The sequence below is a fragment of the Physella acuta genome, unplaced genomic scaffold, assembly GCF_028476545.2.
Source record: "Physella acuta isolate Inbredline_101_S28 unplaced genomic scaffold, ASM2847654v3 ptg001012l, whole genome shotgun sequence".
Taxonomy (NCBI): domain Eukaryota; kingdom Metazoa; phylum Mollusca; class Gastropoda; family Physidae; genus Physella; species Physella acuta.
In genome coordinates this window covers 295986-319012 of record NW_026732529.1, presented here as the reverse complement: position 1 = coordinate 319012, position 23027 = coordinate 295986, and the positions used below count along the sequence as shown (strand labels likewise).

Sequence of the window (23027 nt, the reverse complement as noted above, 5' to 3'; positions counted from 1 at the left end):
AAAATAAAATAGAAACATGAAAAAAAAAATTTTTTTGCGCAAATTATGTCTCGCATGTGACTCCGCAGTTACATGTCTCGCATTTTCTTCTCGCAGTTTACCGCCTCGCCATTTCGCTTTTCACAATTTACCAACACCCTCAGTGGCCTTAGTGACCTAAGTCTGAGAACTAATACAGGAAGTAATTTATAATATAATGCCTATACATAACGGACAGCGAGCAAAAAAATACTTTTAAAAAATAAATTAAAATCGATTATACTTGTTTTTATTTTTCAAAGAAATGTTATTCAAACGTAAAAACATTTAATATTTGACTACTATAGTCTGTAGGCTATAATATCGCAATTCAACCCCTTACCCCACCCCGCGGGATATAGAATAGATCTAGATCTACTGAGCTAGGCCTATTCTGGTATTCAACTCTAACCATTTTTAAAACAAATCAACCCATCTAGCCTAATTAATTAATTAATTTGTCCATTAACTTCAAGCACAATAAAATTTATTGTATATTATAAATCATAATAAATGTGTTTTTGATTGTCCAAATTACAATCGGCGAGTTAGTTAGGCCTATAGCCGAGTTAACACTCGCCAAGTTGTTGAGTTCCTAACCCAACAAGATATAATCATAATAGTCAGAGTGTAAGCAGTACTAGCATCACAATAATTCAAAACGTTAAAATATAAAATTATTATTGTTTATCCCCCTCCTCGCTCCAAGAATTTTCATTAATTTAATTTGTATTAGCGTTGGCGCATCGAAATATAATTAATTATACTCTAAGAAGTTGAAACATTTTATGGATTGCATACTCTCCAATCCATAAATGAATTTAGTAAATCAACTATTTTGAAAAAACATATTATAATAAATTTCATAGCTCTTATATAGTTAAGTATAAATTTATTTAATCTAATTATGTAAAAAAAATATATAAGTTAAATATTAAGTATTTATGAAGTTCAAAACTTAAAGTGTTGTATTGAGGGATTTTCTAGTCGGGGCATGCGCATTTCGTTCTTTCCGGGTTTATGCCATTACTAGGCAGAGTGGTAAGGCCTGTTTCTTTAAAAAAAATATTTTATACCAAATTTTTCTTTGTTCTTATTGTATATCATTTACTCGAAAGTGCTTGTATGCATGTTGTCTGTTGATACGGGTTGTTAAAAATACGTTAAAATCTTATTCCTTGATGTGAATTGAGTAAAACGCATCTGTGGCGTGAGCCACTTGCCCCGGAATAAAGCATGGTCCTCCCATCCGCCATTTGTTTGATGTCACAGTAAACGTATATTCTCATTCCTAAGTTCAGCACACAAATAAACTTAACGAAGTGTATTAACTTGTAGAGTAGATCTATTTAAAAATTGAAGCTAGGCATTGACATGAGAATTTGATCTTGTAGTAAAGTTAAGGTCTGTAACGTGGAAATTTTATGAGTAAATCTGAAATCACTCAGCTTTCCTTCTCTCACCCAGTCCTGCATTTAATTTTAAATCAAACTTTAGTTTATTAATTTTTGTACAATTAAAGTTAGTGCTTTTAAAAAATGGTTAGGTAGACCTGACAAATAGATCTATAGATTCTAGATCTAGAGGAGTTTACACTTTTCGGACACACACCAAAAATTACGTAGGACCGAACACTTCGTCGGTTTTTGGCTCATAGAAACTTTAATTAGCATGTCTCACGCGAAACCACGGCGCCTGCACGTAAACTGTTCATTTATGAACACTTCCGTGTCAAGTACTTCCGTTTCCTTTCTCAAGAATCATTTTTAGAAATTTTTTAACGTTGCATGGTACGCACATTTCTATTTTTACACCAGCCGGATGAAGTGACCTAGGGTTGGACTTAGGGGCAAAACTTGAACCAATCAATGCTTAGCTAAAAGGTTACACTATAAATAGCTTCTATATATGTATGGAACATCGTAAATGTCAAGGTTAATGGGTTTTTTCGTGCTTGAACAATAAAAAAGGGGTGTTCGCTAACTTATTTGGCCTTACATGGGACCGGACAGCAACACAAAAATATTATTAAATAAGAATTTAGAGCATAAAAGGGGCTGGTTATTGAAGGGAAAGGGTCAAAATAAGGTCAAGAAGGCAGTGGAATGCGAAAGAGGAGGGGGAATCATGTGACCTGGCTGGCTTAGCAGCGTACTGCGCGAGCCGCAATGGCTGAATGGGATGAACTTTGGGAGTGTGGGAAAAAGGTTTTATACTATTAAAATTACCTCACAAACAATCAATAACACAATATAAATGCATATAATATATGTTTTTATTCATTAAATTGACTTTAAATTATTCTAAATGAACAAAAAGTGCTATGTCCGATGACGGGTAAAGGTGTCCGAACACATGTAAAACTGTATTACATGTGTTCGAACACACGTTAAGACCCCCCAGTCACTATAACAAGAATAGCTTAAGTTCTATGCGTATGAATACAAAATGACACACACATTATTAAAGTAGAATGGTTGCGGATAGATATGATACTTTTTTTTGTTTTCTATGTTAAGCGGTTACTGAATGAGACCGCATGGAATTTTTACGTTGCGTTTTTTCGCTATGTGTGTCCGAAAAGTGTAAGCTCCTCTAGCTGCTAGCTTTTTAGTTTCAACTGTAGCTTTCTTCTGAATACCAGCTTGCTTCAGCTTACCCAAGCATAGATCAGTCCTAATTTTATGTCAAAAAAAAATCTTTTTACAATTGTATATTTAAAAAAACATGCTGGTAATGGTTGCTCTGTAGGTGGGTGGTAGAGCTTGATCCAGGCATACTTTAAAAAGGCCGATGCTGGCCGGAATAAGATCGGCATGCACAATGGAGAGAAACTACAGCTGGCCATCGCAGCGATGTTTTCGGTGGTACTGCAGACTGCGCATGCATGTGTTTACAACTGCAGTACCCTAGCACCAACCCTAATCCTGGCCATAGGTTACTGCGCTTGCGCAGAGCTATCTTTTGCCTAAGTAGAGACGTTGGGGAGAAAAATCTTCTTCTGAGTAGTCACTTCGCTTTACAAATGAATATTTTAAGCTCCTTTGTATCTAGATCTACGTGTGTTTTGGTGTACAGACAATTGTTTAGCATTCGTAATCTTAAAAAAAAAGTAGTGCTTTACTAATTCATTAGTTAGGCTACAATAAAGTTTATTTCCTATTCTTAAATTTAAGGTGGCAAAATGCAGATCTTTGTGAAGACCCTCACGGGCAAGACTATCACCCTTGAGGTAACAAATCTGTTTTGTAATAGTGTTTAGCCCTGATCATAAGTTAAACTTTTCCATGCTAGCCTTCACATAACACTTGTACTGCTCAACATTGAGGAGTTAGATTTTACAATCTTTTTTTTCCTTTTAGGTTGAGCCTAGTGATACCATTGAAAATGTTAAAGCCAAGATTCAGGACAAAGAAGGTAAACTTGGTTGCAGTAGTATATTAATTAAGCCATGAGTGGTTTATTTAGGTTTTATCTTCCAGTCTGAGCTTCTGGAAATTTATTGCCAGAGGTTTTTCGTACGAGAAGATACATAATAATTATTCTATTTTAAGATATAGTTTGTTTTACTATTTCTAATTATGGAATATGACATTAAATATATTTTGTGCTTGCATTGCTTTTTTGTTAAGATTTTACCCCACTCCTTGTATAACTCGTTGCTGTAACCTGTATGTGCATTTGTTTCTTTCAGGCATTCCTCCTGATCAGCAGAGATTGATTTTTGCTGGTAAGCAGCTTGAAGATGGCCGAACATTGTCAGACTATAACATCCAAAAGGAATCGACCCTTCATTTGGTGCTACGTCTTAGAGGTGGTGGCAAAAAGCGCAAGAAGAAGAATTACACCACACCCAAGAAAAACAAGCACAAGAAGAAGAAGGTCAAGCTTGCAGTTCTTAAATTCTACAAGGTTTGTGACAGAAGTCTTGTTTTACTTACCCAGTTTGTTTTTGGTTGATTGCTGTGATTACAACTTAGGACACCCTTGAATTATTATGAGACCACACAAAGTATGAGCAATCTTTTAATCTTTATTTATTTTTGTAGTCTTGACCTACTCAATCCTGCTTGATCCACACTTTTTATATTTACTGTTCACTCATGTATATTAAGATTATTAAATGTGCTCTTTTGATAGCATGCTTGTGTTAAACTAATTTCCAGTTGTTTTTTTTTTTTTTTACTCATAAATGTTAATAATTTATAAAGCACTGGTTGGGTGGGTCATGCTGGGTTGTTTTGTCTTTCCAATGGGCTGTTTTACTGTGAGAAATGCTATGATGACTTCTTAGGACACCCTTGACATCCAATGAAATATCTAAGATACTGAGCATTTCTTAAATTGATAGTCCACCAATTTAACCGTCTAGACATGCTATTTTATTCTGTTGAGTCTAACACTTGTAGTTTATTTGTCATTTTCTTGGTTTCTGGTTATAAATGGGGTTTACGGTGCTATCTTGATATTCTTTCGGAGAATACTCATATCTTTATGCTTTCATGATATAACATTTATGGCTGTTTACTGTTTGAAAAAAAGTCCATACAATTGACATTTTATCAACTAATGTTGAACATCTTTATCAGCCTAGTAGAATTTTTTTATCACATTTCATTGTTGATTGAATGATATGCTGTTGATTACTATTGTTTCACCTTAATGTCTATTTTTTGCTGGTTGCGCTGATGACTACTTAGGACACCATTGATTTGTCTATGAAATTTTAAAATCTCTGAGCAATCATGATTATTTTCAAAAATTTAAATGTACTAAGTTGGTTGCAGTAGATTAATGTAAATTTTTTTCTGTAGGTTGATGAGAATGGCAAGATAACTCGACTTAGACGTGAGTGCCCAAACAAATACTGTGGAGCTGGTGTATTTATGGCATCCCACTTCGATAGACAATATTGTGGTAAATGCTGTCTCACCTATGTCTTCAACAAGCCAGAGGAGGAAGCTGAGGCGTAAAATGTTTCTCTTATAATGGTATTAAAAATGTATAAAAAAAAGCACTTGTCTTTTTTTTTTTTGGAATGGTTTTCTATGAACAATTGAAGTCATGTGTTGTGCATTCCTATTCTTAACAGCTTGGTCTACATGTGGACAGTTCTTAGGGTTTGTGACTTGTATTGTCAGTGGCTGAATGCAGAGTGCTATGCGTTACTTAATAGGGTTTTGAAATTGAAAAAATTTGTTTTTCAAACTGAACAGTGTAATACAATTACAAGCAGATGACGCGATTTCAGTTTGTATTATGTACATAGAGTGGTTTCTTTGAGGTCTAGTATCAGTGCCTAAGACATAAATATAAGGAATAAATGTTCTTCTATATCGCCATTGGATTCCTTCCTCTCTCTCATCCCTGAAAAGTTTAACGGGAAGAAAGCTTATGTTCATGATTATAAGACCACTTATTGTGACCTTTAATTTTATACGGCCTCAGGTTTGTGGATATAAACTGCTTGAAATAGATAATGTACCCATGTATTTAGTCTGTGTTTGGGTAGAATAGATTTTAGTAAAACATCAAACTACCATCTCATGCATGCCATAAAACATAGTGACATACTTTAACATGGCCCTACGCTTCAACCTCAACTAATTATGACAATTAACAATAACTACTTCTGCCATTTAAAATTCTAAGTAATAAATTTAAAATGCAGGTAAACTACAGGCTATATATCTCACAAGGGTATAGCTCAAAGTAAAATTATATACTCTCCTGCTTGACGAGCAATAACGCGTAGTACTAGAAGTAGGCTGCAGGGGCGAATAGGGTTTAGGCGGACCAGTGTTTCTTCCAGACTTTTCGGGGGGGGGGGGGGGGACAGACACTGTCAAAAGTATATAATTCCTATATAAATTCCATCTCGTTCGGGGGGGGGGGCGGTACCCCCCCCCCCCCCCCCCCGAAGAGATGCCTGGTAGAAACTCTGGCGGCATCTCATGGTGTCAGCCCCCTCCTATTTTTTTTCTCTGTAAATTTTGCAGTTTTTGCACACACACACCCTTAAAAGCTTTGAAGTATTCACATTTTATAATAACAAGCTGACCCGCGCCGTAAGCATACGCCGCTATTTAATTTTCTAACATTCAGTAATTCATATTTTGTGAATTCAACACTAGCAATGCTGCGACTGAGAATATTTTGCTTTAAAACACTATCAGTAGCTCACGAAGGACGTTTATCCTCACCCCCCCCCCCCCCCCCCCCCCCCCTGCGCTCCGTTAAAGCAGCCGTCCGTGACGACAGCTTACAGACCATGAAAAGATCAAGCAGAACTTGTTATTACCTCACCATAGTTTCAAATCGTTTAAAAACGTAATTATCTGCCACTAATTCGACCCGGCTCTACAATTGTAAAAATTTGGCGTGAACCACAGCTCACCAGACTGATGGGGGTGGTAGCGATATGCCTAGAGAGCGAGGGAGGGGGCGGTTCGGCGTGCTTCCGTGGTGCCCCGCACGGTCCCTCCTTGAAGATAATTATTTAGATAGATGATGTTTATCTATAGTCGGTTGTTAATAAAGCTGGATGTAGCATTGTTTTCTTTACAGTTTCCATCTTTACATTATGGTGTCGCTCCCCACCCTTTTCGGGATCATCATTATGTACTTAAAATACTTTTTACCTGTAATTAACCATCCATTGACTTGGCAAAAAAAAAACATTTATTCTATATATCTTGCATTTTTTTTGTCTTTATTTCAACCCCTTAAATGTTGTCAGCCGGTGCGAACCGTGCCCCCGCCTGGATGGGTCGCCCTTTTTGTTGAAAGGCACTGTTTTAATTTAACTGAAGGGTACATTTGTAGCAGCCTTTTTAAAAATAGATTTTTAATATAAACGTATATACCAATGCCCATTCAGAAGTTGGTGAACCATCAGAGAAAGGTGGACTTAAGGCTAAGGGTGCCCACATTCTCTGGTTAAGATCATTCATTATGAGGACTCGAAGACGCCCATCGTCCAGCCTAGGCCCATGTGGCTATATTGTGCTTAATCATGAGGCATACTTTACGCGAACAGTTAGTCTACATCTGTTAAACGGTACAGATAAAAAACAAAACAATGATAGTTGAAAGTAGACCCCCCCCCCCCCACACACACACACAATATCTGTGGTTAAAAGGCCTACCTTGAGCTTGTTTGAGGAAAAAATTATTGAATTTTGGTGCTAAAGTGGAAGGATATATATATATATATATATATATATATATATATATATATAGCAAAGTGCATGTTTGCCAGTTTGTCTTTTATGCATTACTACACATTTCATCCGAGTGCCATGAAACTTTGGGGAGTTGATGAGAATACTCCCGAGAAGGTTTCTGCGGGAAAAAAAATTCAATTTCGCACGGGCGGTATTGTAGGAAAACCCGTGCCCCACAAAATATGATCAAGAAATATAGCGCAGGCATTTTTTTTTTTACATCTAAATAACTCAGTTTTAGAAAACAAGGCTATACGTCTAAGAATATAGGATTGGTTACGCAATGATGAAACCCTCTTAAAATATTACGTCATACTTTCTCCTGAGACCGCGGCAACGCGCGGATGGGCACGCTGGTATATATAAAGCAATGTATGTTTGTCTTTTGTGCGTTACTATACCTTTCATTCGATCGCCATGAAACTTTGGGAAGTTTTTGCGAGTACAGCAGGGGAGGCTCCAGGGGGGGGGGGGGGGGGTTACACCTTGATGGCACACCGCCTTGAAGTGGTGGGATGGCTTGTGTGCCCCAGCGACCCCCAGAGCTATGCCGGCGGGAGCCTAGTGCTCCTGGCAGGTCTAACCAAGTCGGACAGATCTGCGTGGGTAGGGGCCAGACCAAACGATGTGCCCTGGTCCTCCAGGTTGGGGGTTGTGCGATGGGCTAACTACTCGTCCACATAAAACAAAAGACAGTTACAGAAACCAAAGCCAAATCCGAAACAAATCCAGTCCTCGGGAGAATCAGGGCTCCACTTAGGAGAAGTATGACGCAATGCAGCCAAATCCGTAAGGAAGCTACAGAGCCGACCCCCCTTCTTCAACCGAGGAAAACTAAATCCACAGCCCCAAAACTACTGTCGCAAAAGAAACCTATCCTCATAGGAACATGGAACGTCAGAACACTATGGGAAGCAGGGAAGTGTGCACAGGCAGTGAAAGAAATGCATCAGTATCATCTTACAGTGCTTGGCCTGTGCGAAACAAGATGGAACACCTTTGGAGAGACAAAATTCCAGACGGGAGAAACACTGTTATACTCGGGAAAAGAAAATGAGGACGACCCACGAGAGGCAGGCGTAGCCTTGCTATTGACAAAGGAGGCAACAAAAAGCCTGATGGAATGGGAACCTGTATCTGATCGAATAATTAAAGCTAGATTTGAATCCAGGTTTCAAAAGACCTCCATTATCATGTGCTACGCTCCTACGAACAACGCAGACGAGGAAGAAAAAGACCGTTTCTACGAAGAGCTTCAGTCGGTGGTTGATAAGGTACCCAAGCGCGACATGCTGATCCTCATGGGTGATTTAAATGCCAAAGTAGGCAAAGACAACAGAGGCAGGGAAATGGAGATGGGAACCAATGGCCTAGGGGAAATGAATGAAAATGGTGAACTCTTCGCAGACTTTTGTGCCTCAAATGAGCTTACTATCGGCGGTACACTTTTCACCCACCGAAGGTGTCATAAAGCCACCTGGATATCACCAGATCATCATACCGAAAACCAGATTGATCATGTCGCGGTAAGGCGTCGTTGGAGGGCCTCGCTGCAGGATGTGAGAGCAAAGCGAGGAGCAGACATAGGATCCGACCACCACCTGGTTGTTGCTAAACTGAAGATGAAGCTAAAGGCAAAGAAGAGGCAACATGAAATTGATCCACGAAGAAGATTTGATGTAAGTAAACTTAAGACGCAAGACAACAGGACAAATTTTCAGGTCACCCTAAAGAATCGGTTTGAAGCTCTACAGACAGAAGAGAAAGATCTTGATTCAGTTGAACACACCTGGGAAGTATTTAAGCAAGCCACTATTGAAGCCTGCGAAGAGGCTCTAGGAGGCAGAGCGCCAAACAGGAAGCCCTGGATCACAGATGATACATGGCAGAAGGTGGAAGAAAGAAAAAGCCTAAAGAGCGAACTAAATCAAGCAAAAACGCGGCAGCAAAAACAAGCAGCAGCCGCTCGATATAACGAAAAGGCTAAAGAGGTGAAAAGGAAACTAAGAAATGACAAGAGATTGTTTATAAATGAAATGGCAGAGGAGGCCGAAACAGCTGCCAGTAAGGGAGATCTCAAGACGCTCTATGCAACAACCAGAGCTCTGAGTGAGAGGAAAACCAATACCAACAGGCCAGTGAGGAGCAAAAATGGTAAACTTCTAACGTCAATTGAGGAACAATTGGCACGATGGAGAGAGCACTTCCAGGAAGTACTAAACGGTCCAGCACCTCAAGATCCACCAGACCTGGAGCCAGGGGAACCCCTTAACATCAATACCGAGGAAATCACCAGACAGGAAATTCTCAACGCCTTAAATAGTTTGAAGAGTGGCAAGGCAGCAGGACCAGATAATATCCCAGCAGAGGCATTAAAACAAGGTGGGGAAGAAGTAGTAAATCGACTTCATAAATTACTTAACTTAGTCTGGAACACAGGACAGATCCCAACCGATTGGAAAAGGGGCCTCCTTGTGAAGTTGCCTAAGAACGGTGACTTATCTCAGTGTGGAAAATGGAGGGGCATTACCTTGTTGTCCATACCAAGTAAAGTCCTTACCAGAGTTATTTTGGACAGAATGAAAGAGGCGGTTGACCTTAAGCTAAGAGAGGAACAAGCAGGATTCAGGAAGGAAAGATCTTGTACAGATCAGATAGCCACTCTTAGAATTATTGTAGAACAGACGATAGAATGGCAGGCCCCGCTTTACATCTGCTTTGTTGACTTTGAGAAGGCCTTTGATAGTGTGGATAGGCAAACAATATGGAATCTGTTGAGACACTATGGTGTACCTGCTAAGTTAGTGGAAATAATCCAGCAACTTTACAATGGATTTTCATGCCAAGTTAGCCATGCAGGGAAACTGTCTAAAGAGTTCCAGGTCAACACAGGTGTGAGACAAGGATGTCTGCTGTCGCCCCTCCTCTTCTTGGTAGTTCTCGACTGGGTGACACGCACAGCCTATGCCAGTTCTGGAAAAGGTATTCAGTGGACACTCACGGGGAAACTAGAAGATCTGGAGTTTGCAGATGATCTTGCCTTACTCTCGCACAGGCTACAGGACATGCAGGAAAAAGTTGATGCATTAGGAGCCATCTCGCAGCGCGTAGGTCTGAAGATCAACAAAGAAAAGACGGAAATGATGAGAATTAACAATAAACAGGAGGCTCCAGTGTCAATAGACGGAAGACAGGTAAATGATGTGCAAGAGTTTGTCTACCTTGGCAGCAAGATCAGCAAAACGGGAGGCACAGAGGAGGACATACGCGCTAGAGTTAATAAAGCCCGCTGCGCTTTCACAGTCCTGCGACCCATATGGAAAAGTTCGGCCATCTCCATTACCACAAAAATTAGGATATTTAACTCTAATGTCAAGGCAGTTCTGCTGTATGGAGCAGAGACATGGAGAGTCTCCAAGGCAAGCACAGCAAAGATACAGACCTTCATGAATAGATGCCTTAGACAGATACTGAAACTGAGATGGCAGGACAAAGTGCCGAACTTGGAACTATGGAGGAAAGCTAGGCAGGAGCCTATAGGTGTGCAAATAAGAAGGAGGAAGTGGCGCTGGGTGGGTCACACACTGCGAAAGGCTCACACAAATGTTACACGCCAAGCGCTTGAGTGGAACCCCCAGGGAAAGCGGAAGAGAGGGCGCCCAAGACAGACCTGGAGGCGGAGTCTTCTTGAAGAACTGAAGCCAATAGGGATGTCTTGGGAGATGTCAAAATTTATAGCCGAGGATAGGAAGAAATGGAAGGAAATGGTGGAGGCCCTATGCTCCATAAGGAGCAAAGAGGACTAATGATGATAATGAAATGATTTTTTTTTTACATCTAAATAACTCAATTTTAGAAAACAAGGCTATACATCTAAGAATATAGGATTGGTTACGCAATGATGAAACCCTCTTAAAATATTACGTCATACTTTCTCCTGAGACCGCGGCAACGCGCGAACGAGCACGCTGGTATATATAAAGCAATGTATGTTTGTCTTTTGTGCGTTACTATACCTTTCATTCGATCGCCATGAAACTTTGGGAAGTTTTTGCGAGTACAGCAGGGGAGGCTCCAGGGGGGGGGGGGGGGTTACATATGTCTCCGGGCGCCGGCCCTAGGGGCGCCAAAAATAAGCTCATTTTAGCTGCTATTTTGAATTATAAGTATAAAAAATATATATGGGGGGGGGCAAATTGAAATTTGTCCCCGAGCGCCAGGAGGGATCGCTACGCCTCTGGGTTATTCCGTGAGCACCATGGCGCCTACGTTATTTTAAGGAGCACCCTACAATACTGACACGGTGGCACACAACATTCGATGATTAAACGGAGCCAGGGGCCGTTTGCGGCGCCCCTGCGGTAATGTAATCATTGGCTCCCGAGAGCGCCACTCTACGTCCCTGACATCTGGGCAGTTCTACTTCACTATTACGGTGAGTAATTAACGTGCATTCAAGGCTTTCATACAGCACGCCACGGGCGGTAGGGTAGTTAAATCCGTACCCTTATAAATAAATATTATCCAAGCAGGCATTGTAAATAACTCAGTTTTAGAAAAAAAAAGGTAACACGTCTAAGAATATAGGATTGGTTACGCATTGATGAAACCATTCTTATATATTTCGCGCACAGTGTTTCTTTCAGACTTTTTTCTCGGGGGGGGGGGGGGGGCACTTGAAATTTTCGGGGAAGGGGGGGCGGTAGTGGTGTGTGTGGGGGTGGGTGTGTGTGTGGGGGGGGGGGGTGGGGGTGGTGTGTGTGGGGGTGGGGTGGTTTTAGTTTAGAGAAAAGAGACAGCACTATCAGCCTAGCGCCCGGTGTATCCTTCCTCAACGGGGGGGGGGGGGGGGCACTTGAAATTTTTCGGGAAAGGGGGGGGGCGGTAGACTTTCTTCGCCCCCCCCCCCCCCCCCCGAAGTGATGCCTGGAAGAAACACTGTTCGCGCATGCTAGTTGTGACATAAAATTAAGACTCCCTTAAAAAATTCTTGCCTTGCGCTCATCCAGAAGCCGTTATAAGTATTATAATGATATATACGTGTAGCTATAAAAAAAAACAATTAAAAATAAGTGATTACTTGAAATAATTTTGACCCTGGAAATATTTATTTTGATAATTTCAAGTTAGTGCACGTTTTTTTTTTCTTTTTTTATAGCAGTTGGAACTTTGTTTTAATTTTTGGTTAATCTCAGAAAATTAAAGTGCCATCATCCTGAAAATGGCCCAAGGCGTGGGAGCGGCCGTCCCTCCCCCCATTGCTCCACATCTGTGTACGCTACTGACCCCCTGAGGGGGGGGGGGGTATGTTAATTAAGGATGAGGTGTGTGTGTGGGGGGGGGAATTTATGTAAGAAGAGTAGTAAAGTAGTAAGATTGCTATATAATGTGATGATAGCCTACTGAATGAAATGGGACCAGATACATTTGGATCTCTATTTTCCAATTAGATCTATGTGTCAATACTTATAATCTAGTTTCAATATTTTATTTAGTATTGCACTTTACTTCGAAATCTAGATCTAGAAATCTAGATAGATTTAAAATCTAAATTTTTTTAACTATAAACTAAAATCATAAATAAACATAAGAACTGCTAAATTCACTACTATTATTTAGGCCTATGATAAACAATTTTTGTTTGTGTTAGTTTATGGGCTGGATACTAGATCTGGTTAGGACTGTCTTAGCCTATTGGGTTAACAAATGTCTGTATAGTCTTTGTTTTCGCTGTCATGGCCTCCAAAGTAAAAACATATCGACTCGAAAGTGAAATTGATAAATGTCGTGCAGAAAGCTGTTGGAAAAAGTCAGTAGAACTGGCAAAACAAGGCGCCACGAAATCGGCAGATTTTGGTAAGATAAAAAAATACATGATTGTAGGAATAACCTATTGTTAAAATATAAAAAGTGGTCCTCAAATCCCGGAATCAGAACGAACTCTATTCGAACTAAACCTCGAATTCGAAAATTTTAAATTAGGTCTAGATCTAGATCTAGATCTAGAATCTAGATCTAGATCTACTAAATTTAAATTAATTTTAAAGTGTTTAGACTAGAGTAAATTTAAAATAGAGGGTTCTAGCTCATTTGATTCTCACAACAAAGATGGGCGTTACCCTTGCTACTTGCTACAAAAACTATGACTAGCTTAAAAAATTAAAAGGCATAGCCCCCAGGAGCAGGTCTAGATCTATGTATTTTGAAAGAAAATTCATTCACAGATAGGGAATTCTTTGTAGGCTGTGAGTTGCCAAAAATTATAATGCAGTATTTTAGCCTCAAATGAGCTAGTGCCATCTAAGTTACTGTCTGATTGGGATTGGTTTGAGATGGATCTCAAATTTTATTGCTATTGTTCAAATATAATAATTATGCCTAACATAAATTGAAAATTACATTTTTAGAAAGAACATATCATAATTTCTTTTCTTTTAGCTACCTTAGTGATATTTTTACAAGGAGAAATGGCCTTAGAGGAATACATAGAAGCACATGACCCAACACATGAAGTAAATGCTCTGAAAGCAAGGCAAGAGCTTTTAGAGGCCAACAATTCACTGGCTTCATTAGCTGAAGGAAATTCACAAGTTAGTAAATTTTATTTTTCTTCATGCTTTTCAGCCTGGAGATACAAAATTGGTGTTAACAATTAATATTTCTATAAGCTATGCCACATTTAATGAGCATGCTCTATTCATAATCAAATGGATTTAAGATAACTTGTTCCAAATGATAATGAAAGATTGAAAAAAAAAACCTTTCCAGATAACCTGAATGTGTCTCAGTTTTCCTCAGTTAGGGTTAGGTTTTAGATTCCCTGCAATACTGATCCAAATTCAAGCTTAACATGGACCTACTTTGTAATAATAAATCAAATACTTTTATAATTCATTAAAATAGTAATCAGTTTTTTTTTTTTAAAGTTGGCTTTTTGAAATTATGCTTTGAAACTCATTTTCAAATGTATTCATTATTATATTGTATCAGTTGTTTTTTTTAACCACAGTTCAAGGAACAAGCTATACTGTTGCTAGCTAAGGTGCAGTTTTGTCAGGGGTTCTACCAGGTGTGTTTAACAACATTGGAGAAAGTGGACCTCATAAATGTTGCCCTGCGTGAGAGTGAAGGAAATTCTTTTAAAAACACCAGACTTCTATATATTGTTGCTGAGTGTTTTGCTATTAAAGGTATGAAAATAGACTTGAATTCTTGGCAAGTTAGAGATTAAAGGTGTGGACATAGGGTTGAATTATCTTAGCAAGCTAGAGATTAAACATATGGAAATAGGGTTAAATTATCGTGGGAAGCCTAGAGATTAAAATTGGGAAAGTAGAGTTAAATTAGCTTGTCAAGCTATAGTGTAAAGGTGTTGAAATAGGTTTGATTATTTTGTCAAGCTAGAGAATTCTTTCAGCATCAACAATCAATCTTTCCGTCATCCCATAACTCTGACACTGCAGCATCAGTTTTCTTTCCATTTTTCGCCATCTTTTTCTCAAAGCACTGTGTGACTTTTTCAAATCTTATGTAAAATAGCTAGTCTTGATTCATTACTTGTTAAGATCAGACACAAAAAGGTACAGAGTACACACAGTCTTAAGTCATAAATATTAATTTTAGTTCATTCTCTAAAACAGCTTCAATATTAATATAGACATTTTATTTCCCCACTGATAGGTTACTGCTTGGAAAAAACCAAGTCAGCTATGAAAACAAAGTTTAAGTTGTCAGAGAGAGAGGAAGAAATTATAACCTGTTACGAGACAGCTGGAGATCTGGCTTTTCTCTGTCTGCAGCAGAAAGATAAGAGACCAACCACACCCCAGTCAGTCTCACAGACAACAGAGCCCAACAACTTCATTGTCACATCTTTGATTGAAATGGCTATCAAACAGGTCCCTGCCTTGCATTTGAAAAGAGGGTAAGCCAACCAGTTAATGAATTAAAATTATTTTTTTTCTGGACCAGCTTTGGTAGATCTCACCCAACCCATAATAACACAGGTTTTGGTTGTTATGAGATCAAAGTGCTTTGTTTTGATTTAACATTTGACCTTGCAAGGAAAAATATACTAAATTAATTGATTTAACTCGTGTTTTATACATTAAAAATTGTTATATAGTTCAATATTTTAAAAAGTAACTTATTTTCATAAAATATATTATCCTTTCATATTGCTGTTCAGTAATATCGTATTCCATAAGTTTCATTGCATAAAATTCTATATTTTTTTCCATTTAAAATAATAGAGATGAAACTAAGTGCATCAACAGATACAGAGAGATGCTGCGTGCAGTTGAATCCAGATTTGCCCATGATATACGTAAGGTACAACTTGTTTTGTTTCCTCAGTTATCAGCTAAGAAATATTATCCTGTGAAAAAAAGAAAATGTAAATATATTTTCAATTATTATTCAGACACTTGCGCTAGAGCTTGCTCAGCTCCTGCTGCGGACTTGTAGTTCCTCTTCTTACAAATCAATAGATTTAAAAGCCAAAGGTTTAAATGTTATAGCCCCCAAGCCTTGCATCTACTCATCAGAAAAGTAAGTAGGTTTGTTGTGCTCATACCATTGTTCAGTAGCAGATACTAAAACATGTGCCCTTTCAGAAAATATTGGTGATGTATTTATTACACTAAGATATTTAAAAACACATTAAAAAGAATGTAAAATGCTGAAAAACAAAATCTGATTTTAAAAAAATAAATAAATCACGATTAAAGGCCATACTTTTTTTTTTTTAATGTAATAGTTTTCAAAATTCATAACCTCCCCACATAAAAAGCCTATATTGATAATTTTGTAGAATATTTAACTCAGTGCACTGTTGAAGATGTCTAAATAGCCTGTAAATTTTTTATTTCAGACTTTTTATTCCAAAAACTCTTGACGAGGAAGTCCTGTTACTGCTTTTAATAGCTGAGGCTGTGGTGAGCATACATTTTAAAAGTATATTTAATTATGTCATTAGAAATAGTTACATTGGTAGGTTTCACACTTTTTTAAATTAATATAGTGAGTTGAGGTAGGATACAAAGACTTTAACTGCCTGTGTCCTAAATATATCATAGATTTTGGACTCAGAATTCTATTCTATGAAATGCGAGTAGTAACTGGCTACATTATTGTTTCAACTCTCTCATCACACAAACTTTTTGGCAAATTGACTAAAATTAAAAACAACAATTGCTACTATTGTGTAATTTATTTTTAGCTGGTGTTTTTTTAAAGTGTAAGTTTTTAGTTATAAATTTTAAAACATCCAGTTATGCAGTAAAACTATTGCAGGCAACACGTGAGGCAGTCTTGGAGAGAAATGAAGAGACCCATGAGCTGACTTTAATCAACATCACAGCTATTTATGACTTGCTGGCGCTCATCCTGGTCAAACATGCACAGTTTGGGAATCTTACCGAGGTGATGTTCTCCAGAGTTTAAACTTTTTTTTTCAATAGCTGGTTTTAATTACTTTTAAATTTGTTTGCAATTTACGGGATGGCCTAGTCGGATGGTCAAGCATATGACTTCTAATCCAAAAGTTTCAAGTTATGATCCAGGACTAGAGTACATTCCTTTTTCCACCCAGCTTTGATGGGTACCTGACTCATGTTAAGGACAGTAAATGTGACTGGGTATAGTATATACACCAGCATTATTCCTTTACATTATGAGTTCAAAGAAATGGGTAAACACCATTTCATGTGCCCCATTGATCACCAGGGCGGAAAGGGTTACTTCAGTTATTGTTTGCATATGGAAATATTTCTTTTTTTAACAGTAATTTCTGCCACTGTAAAATTTTATTTTATTTTATTTTACAGTCTTTTGAGAAGGCAATGAGATTTTCCTTCCAGGAATTTCACATTTGGTATCAGTTTGCTAACTCACTTGTGTCATCCACCAAGGTAAGAAATGTGATTTTTGTGTGTGTGTGTGTGGTTAATATCATGGTCTTCTGTATATCAAGCAATTAAAAACATTTTTTTGGTTATATTGTTTGAATATATAATAAAAAACCCCATTTTATTTGTTAGTTACCATAGAGAGCATCAAGATGGAAAAATAAAAATATTACATAATTTAAGAAATTTATCTATAATAGTATAAAGAAATTGATGCTTAAAAATGTTTTAACTTTCGTGTGTCATAATATTAGCATAATATTAGTGGATCCTAACCTAATTTTGATCGAACCTTAGGGTGAGTCAGTCTCAGGGGTTGAGGTCAAGACACATAAACAACTCATGTGATTCATGATCAGGTTTTGTCAGTGCGGACAAAAGAACTATATAGAAGGGTTCAATAAATGCGTATATGAAACTGGTGGGACTCAGTACTTCAAAAAAGGTTAAGAACCACTGCATTAGAAAATTTAACAATTTTCTATACTTTAAAAATTATTTTTAAAAATAAATGAATGCTGATGGTCAATAAACTTAATAAAATCAAAACTGTTTCTGAACTCTTTGCCAGTACGCTCAAGCCCTGCTTGTACTAACAGAGTGCCACAGACTAGCCCCAAAGAATGTGTATGTCTGCCTCCAAGCATCTCAGCTGTGCTACGAACACTTACAGTTGAACCAGCAGGGTGTAGACTGGGCTCAGGCAGCTATCAAATGTGATGCCCTGCCACATCACCTGGCCAGGGGACACATGGCCTTAGGGATAGGATTGTGCTTGGTTGCTAAGGACTCAAGACTCCTGGCGGTCAGACAGGATTTGAATCAAAGGGCATTGGATGCTTTCAAAAAGTAAGTTGAATGCTAGTAGGCATGGGTTCTAAAATAATATAATATCTTTTTTTGTAATTCTTCAGAAATTTTTGTGGAAAGTTAAGATTGCTGAGCATAGTGCTGACCACACTATCACTTATATGCTGAGGTGACAGAAACTGGTGAACACTACTTCATGGACCACTATGTTTAAAAGAATAACTTGACTTGATTGTATATTTAAAAAAAATCTATGTATTTGTAATTTGACCCTCCTATTGAATTAGCATTCATAGAAAATATTTGGATACAGTTAAACTACTACTTTTGTAAGTTGTAGCAATTCAAATGTATTGTTTGTTTGTTCTGTAGGGCTCATGAGTTAGATCCTGAAGACTACCTCTCAGCATTCCATTTAGCTTTACAGTATGCCAATCTTCGTAGGGTAAGGCTAATTATATTACTGTGAATATACTTAATTCAGATCTGTTTAGTTAATATTTTATTTCACTTTTGAATCATTGTTCAGATACTTTTTAAGGACAAAGGTTCTAAAATAATATATATCTTTTTGTAATTCATTAGATAAATGATGCTATTGAGTACACCAAAAAATCTTTGAAACACCGTTGTGACTTCATACATTCCCTTCATCTTCTCACCCTACTGCTGTCAGCAAGGAAACAACATGAGGATGCTATGGTTCTGATTGATGCTGCGCTAGACGAGTATCCTGATAACTTAAGGTGTTTAGTCGCTTTATTTATTTAAACCCTCTATGCTGACAGCACACAGATATAAAATAATCAATAATCAAGTCTATTGAATCAAAACTCAAGTTTTTGTTGATTCACTACACGTATTTAATTTCTGTGAAATTAACATAGATGTAAATGTTAAAAATTGTGACTTTTCCCCTAGTTTGCTCATGACAAAAGCAAAGCTTCAGAAAGTTGTTAATGGCCCTGAAGAAGCACTTCAAACCTACCAGAAGATGTTGAAACTCTGGAAAGACATGCATGAAATGGATATAGCTGATGAGTGAGTAAAATAAATGCACTAATTCAATGTACTTTTTATTTTTGCCCTGTAATTTTTAACATTGTGATACATTGAATGAGTTAGGTGGGTTTTTGAAAATAAGCCCTTTCAATTATTAGTATTCATGTATTAGTTATATTTTTCAATTGGAATAATTACACTTTAAATAACTCAGAATTTGTATACAAAGTGGTCAAATAAAGTGGACCAATTTTCTATTACATTTAGTGAACAAATTTATTTTGAAAAAAAAGCACTTCTTTCTCAGTTTACCCAATTCTTTTTCAAGAGCTATGCACACAATAGTTTTGCTGAGATTTTCTCCTGGAATTAATTAAAGTGGAACAACATCATATTTTAAGTTACACTGCAATAAATTGTAATCTTTATGCTTAAAACCTTTAATTAATTATGCATTTACCAAAAAATTTATTGTGTGCACTTAAGTTAGTTAAATAACTTAAATTAAACCTAACATTAATTAATGTATTGATTCCTGCAGTGGTTCAGACAGTAAATCTAAAGCCAGAGATAGAACATGGGATAAAAGAAGCCTTGCTCAGATTACGCTTAACGAATTTAATGAAAGAGGATCAGGTGGGTGAAAAAGATTGTTAATAAATTAAATATATATTTATGTATAGAAAACATGCTTTAGTTGATTTATTGAGGATGGATTTAATTAAGTTCTTCAACTTTTGTTTAGTTTGATACCAAAATAATTTGATAAGAAATTACAAGCTTTGTTGTGCTCTTTTTCAGGATCCATTAGAGCAGAATCTTTTGCAGCATCTAGGATAGAAAAAGCTCTGTCAGATTTAGCGTCATCAATGAATAGCAGTTTTCAGCCCCGAGCAGGTCCACAGAGGTCCTGGATTATACAGGCACAGATTTGGTTAAATTTAGGTACGCTTAGATTTGGTTAAATTTAGGTACGCTTTGGAATTTGGTAAACTTTGGATTTAGGCAAGCTTTGAATTTAAATTTTGAATGAATTTTGGTAAAGTTTGAGTTGAGATAAATTTTGAATTCTGTTGTTAAAAGACGACTTTGACGGCATTGGTTAAAGTGCCTTTAACAGATTTTACTATTTCATTGGAATATTGATTTTTAAAAAAAAATGTTTTATAAAAATTATTTAAAAACCCCAACAATTTATTTCTTAATATGCTACTTTAAAAGTATAAAACTCATTAAGGCTTTCAATACTAACAAAACTATTTAGAGATTCCTTTGGTGTTGTTTAAACTGGAGTATATCAGTTTAAACAAAAATACATATCAAGCGGTATAAAAGATACCAAACATTAGGAACCATTGCTTGTTAATACTGCTTACATTTTGAACATAGTTTACTTAAAACATTTTTGCTAATTAATTTCTGTAGTGGTAGTTTTAAGGTCAGCATCCTGTTTTTTTAACCTTTCAGCCGAGCTGTACCTTAGCCTGAATCAGGTTGAAGAAGCTCAAGGCTGTGTTAATGAAACATTTCAGCTGTTTCCACATTCAGTTTATGTGTTTTTTATGGTAAGGTTTCTGTTCAGTTATTGTATTTTTTATGGTCAGATTTCTGTTCCGTTTGTATATTTTTCATGGTAAGATTTCATCAACCACATTTGTAGGCCCTAAATTTCAACATCTTGTTTATTTACCTTAACATGACAAAAAATACTGCATATTTATATAGCATCTATATATATAATTCTCTTCTGGGAGATACTAGAAAACAAGCTGTAAACGCGCTCCCTACCATCCCCACCCCTACATGGTCTTAGTGAGCTGTGGTTCACGCTATGTTTACCTTCGTGGAGTTGGTTTTAGTGACGGCTATTAGGGGCAGATAATTTAGTTTGAAACGATTTTAAACGTGGGGGGGGGGGGGGGGAGGAAGGGGGGTTATGGTCCTTAACGAGCTACTTATAGTGTTTTAAAAAAATATTTTCAGTGTCAGCGTTGGTACTGTCGAATTCACAAATTATGAATTACTGAAAAGTAGAAAAAACAACAACTAAATAGCGGTGTATGTTATGCCGCGGGCCAGCTCGTATAGTTAATTAGAGGAGAGTACCAATTTTACTCAATCCTCTGTAGGAGCATATGTTAAGTTTTTGTGAAATCAGCAAATAGAGGGATTGTATGGTCAACATACTTGCTCTGTCCCAAGTCAGGCAACTGTATGGTGAACTGAAGAAATTGTTACTGACTTTAGGAACTGAACTTGAGGCTTACATGTTAGCAATATGGTGCTCTATCATACAACCACAACATCCCAACCAAAAAATGTAAGAATAGTTTAAATCTAACTTGTAAGTAAAATTCTTCTATTATTTTTACAGAAAGGTCTTGTGAACGAGCACAAGGGTAACCTAACTGAAGCTAAAATATGTTATGAGAATGCTGTGTCTGTGAATCCCACACATAGCAAATCACTGTATCACCTTGTAAGTTTGGGGCTCACTTAAAATAGTTCTTAATGAATGGCAAAAAGTTAATTCCCTTGTTTTCTTGCTGAAAACTGCAATCTCTCAATACATTAAGCTGTGAAACTTGTTGCCTCTCTTTTATCAACATCTTGTTGTATTTAAATCAAACTTATTAACATATAACATTGTTTCCATTAGGGCATTGTCTTGCATAAGCTCGGAGACAACAGATTAGCAGAAAAAATATTAAGAGATGTTGTGAATTTAGACCCATGTTTCCACAAAGCCTGGTGAGTTATATGTATTTAAGACCTGTAATGAAGTAGTACTAAAGGCTTAGATTTGATAGTTTTGATCTAAATAGATATAAAATTTAATAGGCTACATTTTTAAAATTTAATAATTTTACAGTGAGTACACTCAGTATTATATTAGTTTTAAAAAGTTATTACATTTATATAAATAAAATAGCTTAGCACACTCACTGATATTTATTATAATAACAACCTGTTTAAAGTTTTCTTTTTGTGTCTGCAGGTTTGTTTTAGGCTCTGTGCTCGAAGCCATCTGCCAGCCGGAGGACGCAAGCAACTGCCACATGACAGGTGTGATGCTGGAATCCACCTGTCCCATAGCACCCTTCAACGTTATACAGAGGGTCATGACATAATTAGAACCTGCCCTATCAGCTCTAGCTCCCACTGTTGTCCTGGGTTCACTTCATGCATGGAACTTGTTGGAAGAGAATGGTTCCTGTTTACCGGTGCTTAATTCCTGCTCACTGGCTCATTTAAAATCCATTTAGGTTTTTTTTTTGTAATGTATCATTCCACAAATACTCAAAATATTTTGAATTTGTTAAAAATATTCATGGAGCCAACGAATACATTAGTTAAATTTCAATATTAGATATTGAAACAGGGTTACAGAGCTTTAATTGGTTTGTGGAGGTACTGGTATGAATGTGTAAAGGCAGCACCAATAAAGCAGAAAAACTGACACTGCACTAACTGTACTCTACCTTTTATAAAAATATATAGCCCAGTTGCACTTCAATGAAATAAGTTAAAACTTTAGTAGTTTATGCCATAAGTGATACACAAATTAAAAAAATTAAAGGACACTAAAAAAACAATTTTCCATAAAATAGAATAAAAAATTAAATTTTTAAAGCCAGTCAGTATTTCTTTATTTTTATTTTCATTATAATTATAGCATGAAAACATTGAATCTATCATTTTTAAAATGGTATATTAATAAAGTAGTTTCTACCAACCAGAATAAATCAAGTAGTTTCAAGATAATTCTGGTTAAGTGCAATTATTATGTGCAATGTAGAATTTTTTTGCTTAGTTGTTACCCGATAAAAAAAATCAATTGTGTACTAGATAGGACCAAATCACCCTATACAAGGAAAAATATTGTTTCCCCTCATTTTTTATTATCAGAGTTTTTTGTCAACTGTTGTTTTCTATTAGTTTTTTATTTTGAAAAATACTGCTAATTTGTGAGAAATACTTAGCAACATATTGCAGATGAAGTAAAGTGGTATTTTATTGCATCAATAGTGCAATTGATTAAATCTGTGATATAAATAAACTG

General features: G+C 36.9%; 2 protein-coding genes and 3 non-coding genes across 5 annotated transcripts; all 5 read left to right on the top strand.

The window, feature by feature from the left end:
- Nucleotides 1–978: 978 nt before the first annotated feature.
- LOC131954571 (ubiquitin-ribosomal protein eS31 fusion protein) lies at nucleotides 979–5032 on the top strand. Its single transcript, XM_059318350.1, has 5 exons — nucleotides 979–1059; nucleotides 3195–3250; nucleotides 3381–3435; nucleotides 3713–3930; nucleotides 4833–5032. Exons 2-5 carry the CDS (start codon nucleotides 3203–3205, stop codon nucleotides 4989–4991), a joined length of 480 nt encoding a protein of 159 aa, XP_059174333.1. The 5' UTR covers nucleotides 979–1059; nucleotides 3195–3202; the 3' UTR covers nucleotides 4992–5032.
- Nucleotides 3979–4041, top strand: LOC131954577 (small nucleolar RNA SNORD58). The gene has a single exon (XR_009388779.1). It is a non-coding gene; the product is annotated as a small nucleolar RNA SNORD58 (small nucleolar RNA).
- On the top strand, nucleotides 4293–4355 carry LOC131954576 (small nucleolar RNA SNORD58). Its single transcript, XR_009388778.1, has one exon. It is a non-coding gene; the product is annotated as a small nucleolar RNA SNORD58 (small nucleolar RNA).
- LOC131954575 (small nucleolar RNA SNORD58) lies at nucleotides 4699–4762 on the top strand. Its single transcript, XR_009388777.1, has one exon. It is a non-coding gene; the product is annotated as a small nucleolar RNA SNORD58 (small nucleolar RNA).
- Nucleotides 5033–12979: 7947 nt separating the features above from the next.
- On the top strand, nucleotides 12980–22689 carry LOC131954572 (tetratricopeptide repeat protein 7B). Its single transcript, XM_059318351.1, has 19 exons — nucleotides 12980–13100; nucleotides 13683–13834; nucleotides 14254–14434; nucleotides 14925–15168; nucleotides 15497–15575; nucleotides 15667–15794; nucleotides 16117–16180; nucleotides 16539–16667; nucleotides 17072–17155; nucleotides 17724–18001; nucleotides 18335–18407; nucleotides 18548–18708; nucleotides 18884–19003; nucleotides 19506–19600; nucleotides 19766–19909; nucleotides 20432–20529; nucleotides 21339–21443; nucleotides 21624–21715; nucleotides 21963–22689. The coding sequence occupies exons 1-19, from the start codon at nucleotides 12980–12982 to the stop codon at nucleotides 22093–22095; spliced, it is 2481 nt and encodes an 826-aa protein (XP_059174334.1). The 3' UTR covers nucleotides 22096–22689.
- Nucleotides 22690–23027: the final 338 nt, after the last annotated feature.

What these genes read in the sequence shown, in the direction of transcription:
- LOC131954571 (XM_059318350.1), top strand. Translation starts at nt 3,203, where the DNA reads ATGCAGATCTTTGTGAAGACCCTCACGGGCAAGACTATCACCCTTGAG. An exon ending in GCAAGACTATCACCCTTGAG is followed by an intron (nt 3,251 to 3,380) that starts GTAACAAATCTG and finishes TTTTCCTTTTAG; the next exon opens with GTTGAGCCTAGTGATACCAT. An exon ending in CAAGATTCAGGACAAAGAAG is followed by an intron (nt 3,436 to 3,712) that starts GTAAACTTGGTT and finishes TGTTTCTTTCAG; the next exon opens with GCATTCCTCCTGATCAGCAG.
- LOC131954572 (XM_059318351.1), top strand. Translation starts at nt 12,980, where the DNA reads ATGGCCTCCAAAGTAAAAACATATCGACTCGAAAGTGAAATTGATAAA. An exon ending in TGAGTGTTTTGCTATTAAAG is followed by an intron (nt 14,435 to 14,924) that starts GTATGAAAATAG and finishes CCCCACTGATAG; the next exon opens with GTTACTGCTTGGAAAAAACC. An exon ending in GCCTTGCATTTGAAAAGAGG is followed by an intron (nt 15,169 to 15,496) that starts GTAAGCCAACCA and finishes TTAAAATAATAG; the next exon opens with AGATGAAACTAAGTGCATCA.